Source organism: Propithecus coquereli, unplaced genomic scaffold, assembly GCF_000956105.1.
Source record: "Propithecus coquereli isolate 6110/MARCELLA unplaced genomic scaffold, Pcoq_1.0 Scaffold251, whole genome shotgun sequence".
NCBI lineage: Eukaryota > Metazoa > Chordata > Mammalia > Primates > Indriidae > Propithecus > Propithecus coquereli.
This window is the reverse complement of record NW_012148075.1, coordinates 742,103-749,188: the sequence shown is the minus strand read 5'-3', so window position 1 is coordinate 749,188 and position 7,086 is coordinate 742,103. Positions and strand designations below refer to the sequence as shown.

The 7,086-nt window shown below is 37.7% G+C and overlaps 1 protein-coding gene across 2 annotated transcripts in view; it reads left to right on the top strand.

Moving 5' to 3' along the window:
• The window catches only part of OSBPL10 (oxysterol binding protein-like 10), a 284,632-nt gene that overhangs the window by 152,248 nt on the left and 125,298 nt on the right, over nucleotides 1-7,086 (top strand). The window contains exon 4 of one of the 2 annotated variants that reach the window (XM_012646882.1): nucleotides 2,915-3,106. The exons of the other annotated variant lie outside the window; for it this stretch is intronic. Within the exon in view, the coding sequence (XP_012502336.1) occupies nucleotides 2,915-3,106 (192 nt within the window). The remainder of the gene's footprint in view (nucleotides 1-2,914; nucleotides 3,107-7,086) is intronic. 2 annotated transcript variants of the gene reach the window in all.

Genomic DNA, 7,086 nt, shown 5'->3' with positions numbered 1-7,086 from the left:
TTTCTATTTTTTAGTAGAGACGGGGGGGTCTCTCTCTTGTTCAGGCTGGTCTCGAACTCCTGACCTTGAGTGATCCACCCACCTCAGCCTCCCAGAGTGCTAGGATTATAGGCGTTAGCCACTGCACCCGGCCAGCACCTGTGGTTCTGACTTGCTTTGAGAGGCAAAGCAGGTCTGCTAGGAGCCACAGGGTGAGAGCTAATCAAAGAATGCCCACCCGACAGACAGACACCTGTGGCTAAAAGCAATTAGCCCAAGGGACAGTTCCTGCTTAAACTCCTGACTACCTGTCTCAATACATAACTTGATAAAGAAAATATGGAGCCACTATATCTTTGTTTAACCCTTCTGTTAAGTGATACATTTACCTTAGAACTTGGAAGTTAGTCTTTGAAAGATTTTGTAATCATTTGTTCACGTAGATAGAGTTAGTTAAGGGAGCTGAAGAAGCCTTTTGAAAAACTTTTAACCTAAGACGACCTACCTGTTGTTATGTAAATCTGTTATCCCTGGCAACTGATCACTGTACCTATAAATGCCCATGTAAAACTTCACTCTTGGCCTTTTGTGATTGACGAAGAGATCCAAGGACCCCTGAGTATCATGCTTTGCCTATAATCTTTATAAATCTATAATACTATACCTTTGTCTCTGTGTATTCTTTTATTTCCATTTTCTATTATTTTATTATCCTTTGCAATGACCCCTACCTAAGGGACCTGATTTTTTGCTGGGAGCATAGCTAACTCCCCGCAGTATTTTCTAGCTGTATTGCCAAATTAGCACCTTGTTATGTACTGCCTTACTTTTTAAGTGTCTGTGTATATATGTGTGTATCTACCAGTCTGTCTCTGTATCTGTGTGTCTTACGTCCCCAGCAATATTATGAACATCTCTAGTGAAAAACTGTCTCATACATCTTGTGTTTCTTTTTGACACTACCCAGTAGATATTTTTCTAGGCACATAGTAGGTCTTCAGTAAATATTTGATAATTGAACGACAGAAACTGGCATGATTCCGGCATATCCTCTGATTGCCTTTTCTCAAGCAGAGATGAAGTGTAGGAGCAATTAGAATGTAAATTTTATGCAGAATTAAACATTTTTTAGTAGGGAATACATTCACATGTTTCAAAATGAATGAATATAAAAAACTATTCAGTGAAAAATCTCCCTCCTGTGTTCCTACTCTTCCATTCCCTGCTTCTCTACAAATAATCAGCCACTTTATTAGTTTTGTGTGTATCCTTCTAGAGTGTTTTTGTTTTAAACAAATAATTTTCAAGAAATTTTAAATAAATAACAATAAAATACTTATTTCCCACATGTTAGAAAATATCATATTTTGCATACTATAGAACAATTCCACACCTTGCTTGTTTCAGTTAATTATATAGCTTAGAGATTTTTACAGATCAACTCACAGAGACCTTTCTCATTATTCTCTTACAGCATGGTGGTATTCCATTATGTAGGTGTACCGTAATTTATTTAACCTCTCCCACACTGATGGGCATTTGGGTTGTTTGCTGTCCTTTGCCATTAAACATACTGCTGCAGTGACTAACAGGGACATATGGCATTTCACCTGGGTGCAGGTATATCTGGAGGATGTGTTCCCAGACGGGATTGCTGGGGCCCAGGGAAATGCGTTTGTAACCGTGACAGGTCTGCCAGATTGTCCTCCTCAGGGGTTTTGTCACCTTTTACATCCACAAACCCATTTCTCTGTGGCCTTGTTGACAGATTGTGTACTCGAACTTCTGAATTTTTGCCAATCTGGTGGGTGGAAAGATGGTGTCTAGTTTGAATTTACATCTATCTTAGAGTACAGTTGAGCATATTTTCATACAGTTTAAGGTCTATTTATATTTTGTGAACTGTACGTACCTTGGCTCATTTTAATAATAGATTTCAGCTCTACATTTTTCCTAGTTTATTTTTTGGCTTTGGAGGTGGTGGTAGTGGGTGTTTTGATTGATTTCCTTGTAGAAGTTTTCAATTTTGGGCGGGAGGAACTTTTTAATTTTTAGGTAATCAAATTTGTCCAGCTTTTCTTTTATGGCTTTTGGGTTTCAAAGTGTTAGGCCTTCCCTACCCCATGGCTACATGTTTTCTTCTAGTGTTGCTTGTTTTTCTTAAATCTTTGCTCCATTTGGGGTCTATGATCTGAGATATGAATCCAACTCTGTTTTTCAGACAGCTGCCCAGTTATCCCAACACCATTTATTGAAAAATTATCTCTACTAACTTGAAATGCCATCTTTATCATAAATTAGATTGTTATTTGGATTATATATTGTTATAGGATAATACACATTGGACTAACAAATGGGGATTAACAGGTAGATAACTTAGTTCATTCATGCAGCAAACATTTATTAAGTACTTAATAAATTAAACAATTGTTATATGCCAGGCCTTGGGGCTATAAAGCTGAGTGTGAAAGCGTCCTTTAAGAAAGTAGCTGGGCAATGAGTGGGATCTCAATGCAGTGGAATAAGAGCAGCAGAGAGGCCGAGAAAGCCAGGGAGAGGCTTTGCAGAGCAGAGCTCGCCCAGCTTAGTGTTGAAGGTTCAACAGAAGTTGGCCTGTCAGGAGGGGAAGGGTGTTCTAGGAAGAGGAGGTGAGAAATGCAGAGGCAGAACCCAGGAAAGCCCATGGTCTTGGGGGTTGGGGGTAGAGGTTCCTGGTCATAGGAGACACAATTGGAGATGAGACCAGAAGGACATCAAATAGAAATTGTCTCGGTTTTTGCAGGATTTGGGCATGCAGTGTTGTTATACCCACCCATCCCTCCATCCCTCTAAACAGGTGAAGGGGAAAGATTAGGAGGTCCCAAATTAATGGAAGCCAACACTTAGTTGTGTTATGTTGGTCAGTTGTTGAGTTGACACCTGTTGCTTATTCTAGAGTACTCCAAGCTCCCGGAGCCGAAGCCTCACTTTGCTCCCCCATGGAACACCCAATTCTGCGTCTCCCTGTAGCCAGAGACACCTCAGTGCGGGGGCCCCCGGTGTTGTCACAATCACGCATCACAAGTCGCCTGCAGCTGCCCGAAGAGCCAAGAGTCAGTATTCCGGCCAGCTTCACGAAGTCAGAGAGGTAGGCTTTGCTCTCTTAGTAGGTTAAGTCGCCCACGGGAGTTGGGGGCTGTGACTGTTGCTCTGCCAACTCTTCTTTTGTGCCATCTTGTTTTTCAAAGAGAGAGGACTAGCAGCAAACCTCCCAGCCACACCACCAGGACAATCCCTCCTGGTTTAAAGAAAAAAAAGTTTCTGTCTTTTAGGGTAAGCAAGTTGTTAGGAGACCTCTGTCAGAGCTCAGGAAGCAGAGAAAGCAAGCCTACACACACATGGATGTAAATGGAAGTGCAATCAATTAAAGTCTCCATGCTCACAGCAAAGACTACACTGAACTCCATGGATGCTCAGGAAATAATTTTGGGTGTCTTGAAACCCAGGCAGTGTTAGATCTAACGCTGATTCCTGATTCCCCTGCTTCACTTTCCTTAGGGACGTACTTACCTCCTCCTTACCATCACAGACACACTCCAGGGGAAGTGTTGGGAAGTGAAAAGACACTCTCCTTGAAGTCAGAAGACTCTGCTCTTTAAGAGCAAGTCTTTTAACAGCTCTGAACCTCAGTTTCTACATCTGTAAAATGGAAATAAAACAGATTTTGCCAGCCTCTCAAGGGAAATAGGAAGACCACTTGTGATTAAGCCCAGGAAAGCTCTTTAACTGCTCTTATAAGAGTGACATGAGGTTATATTTTATTTTTACTTCTGATACACGGGGAAGTCATCAGTTTGGGGATCCCAAAGCCTTAGTATTCATATTATCCTTTGCAACTATTATGGAAACAGACTATCTAAAGTAAATGATGTTGGTCTTGGTTGTCTAACCTGTGTTGAGTGCTGAGGTTTTTGCCCTGCAGCTGCCACATGTACAGACCAGCACGTTGTCCTGAAGGTAGCAGGGCCCTTCCTCCGTGTCACACAGGAGAATGGGACCTTAGATGAGGGTCTTGCTGCTGCTTGAGTCAGCACGCATCTTATTTTTTAAATGTCACAAGGCAGGTAATGCTCTGTTAGCTGACTATCTTCGTTCTGATCTGGCCCAAGGCAGAAAATCTAAAATCTTCTGAATCAAATATGCAGATACATGGGAAAGATCTTTTTTTCTTGTTAGATTTTACACATATATACTCTGTATTGCCTCATAAAGAACAAGTGCAGAGTCAGAATTCCATTTTAATTTTCAGGTAGAATGTTTACTTTGAAATAGTCATCCCTAATGTGTAAAAAAGAAAAAAATAGCGGATATTAGCTTACTTTTGTTATATTGGTTGACATGATGAATGATTGTGCATGTGTATATATTGCTTTTTGTTTTTCATAGCACTTTTTCAAAACATTGTATTATGGAAAATTTTCAAATATGCACAAAATAGAGCAGTATAATGTAACCATGCACCCATCACCCAACTTCAACAATTTCAACTTTGTTATTATTTCATGTTTTTGTTTCCTCTCACCACTTTATTTTTCTTGTTAGAGTATTTTAAAGAAATGTTAAACATTGTATTATTTTATCATCCAGTGAATGCATTAGTATTTATCTAACAGGAACTTTTTTAAGGAGGGGTATGTCCTTTTATTCTTTGCTAGAAATGATACTAAAATATCATTATTTTTTTCAAAGTTAGATTATTTTCTGAATACAAAAGTAATATGTTCATGATAGAGAATTTAGAAAAGACAGAAAGGTACAAGAGAAATTTTAAAAATCAACTATAATTTCATCATTGTCAATGTTTTAAGCTATTTCTTTCCAATTTTTTTTCAAAATTGGTATCATACTATTACAGATATTTGAAAGGATTGCTAATATTCCCATGAAAATAGCATAATCATTAAAGGAAAATTTTGGATCTTTCTGGCAGGGTGAGTCAAGTAGCCTAGTATTTTCAATGAATTCATTATAACAGTAACTTTTCATAAAACTTACTTATCATCATCTTACTTTTATGTCGACATCATTGAAGATTATTTTACAAGTCTTTTGAGACTATAACCTTAAAAAAAGGCAGTTGAAAGTTCATGGTATTTTGAGAATTCTCTTTATTTCTATTATAATGAATCTCTGTTACATCTAATAATGATAGGAGGCCTACATGTATGGGGAAAAAAAAATGGAGTACTTGTGTTCAGCTTGATTTTTAGTAGCATTTTATTTAATATAATGCCAAAATCTTTTCTATTTCCATTTAAAAAGAAGTTAAGTTTTTAAAAGAATAAAAGTATGTTCTTTGTGTATGTGTGTATAAGGATATCTATGATTATGTAAAATATATAATGCATGTATATATTGCAAAAAAAGTATAAAGAAGAAAATCAAAATTACCCATGATCCTACCTCCCTACAGATTACCACTTTTAACCTTTCGATGAATTTACTTCTGGATTTTTTTTCCCCCTATATGTTATAGATATGTAAAAATTATCCATATAGTCTATATGGTATAATCTAAATTTTATAAAAGATCACATGTGCTTTTTTCTTTATCATGTTGTTTTCTATCTGTGGGGGGAAACTGTTGAAATTTCCTGTGGAGTTCCATGATATGGAAAATAATCAGGCGAAATGTCTCTGTAGCCACTTTGATATGTGTTTTGTACTCCTGGGTGACAGTATATCTCTTCAGGTAATTATTCCTGTATATAAATGACCTTTCTTACTGAAAATTAATTTTAAGTGAGATTGTTGGGATGTAAGTCAAAAACTGGCAGTTGAGAGACTTTTAGGGTGCTGAGCTCCTCTGGGACGTGTTGGAAGTTTCAGTTCTTGGATATCGTGTCCACCTTCACTCCTGATTGGAGGAGGGTAGCTGTTTTGTGTCATCTGTCATTTTATGATGTGGACAGATCCACTTTGGGAACTATCTGAGCAAATTTTACTCACACCAGAAAGTTCTGCGGTTATTAATTTCAGAGTATAAGGGCCTCTGCCTTAAGATTCCCCTGTATTTATCTATGAAATAACTAGAAGAAAACGGAATAGCATTTTTAACCCAGCTGCGCAGGGGAGATAAACTTATGACCACTGAAGCAACGGAGAAAACCGTCACACACAAGACTGATGTGCCCGAATATTGGGAGAATAAAAGAGAAATAGCCCAGCCAAAGGCAATAGAATAAATATTAAATGGAATGCCACAGCATGGGTGAAAATAATGGGACAGCTTAAAAGATTAAATGGTTATCATCCAAAACATAAAGAATCGAGATACCAAAGGTCAGAACCCAAAGTCCTCTCAGGACTAGAGACGAGTGTAGGGAATTGAGATGCGATGTCATGAGGAACAGGCATATCCTCACTAGCAATTCAAGGAATGGAAATGAAGACCACTCTGTCTGTGAAATCATCAGAATTAATTATAGCCCATTATCGGCTGGGGTATTAAGTGTCAGCAGTGCCGTATGTTGTCTTTTTGCTACAATCTGGTGATGTATAATAGCTAAACATAAAACAAACTGTATTGCCATTTACCCATAAATTCCCTGTTGGGGACTATACCCTGAGGAAACAATTTATGGAATTGGGGATAGGAGGAAGAAAGTTAATTTGGATAAAACTACTCATAAAGTCATAGGTCCAATACAAAACATTATGGGAATGACTAAGAAAACAATGGTGCATTTATGATATTGAATTACTACATAGCAATTTAAGATAAAAGTCATGCCAGTATTACTACTGCATGGGTGTGTATGTGTAGAATAAGTAAGAAAATCATAATATAGAATAATATGCACACATGGGATCCTATGTCCATTTTAATGAACTCCAGAAGTTGTTTAAAACAGTGGTTCCCAGAACTTTGGATTTAATTTGCAAACTGAGGTTTAAAAATAGAATTATGGGAGCAACATAGTGTTGCAAATTTTTATTTTATCCAGGAAGGGCATTTTTAAAGCACAGTCACAATCTGTGGTTACCACTATCTTCTAAAAGCACATTTTAATGCCCCCCCACCAAAGAAATATAATCTCAGAATAAAGAATCATTTATTGCATTTAC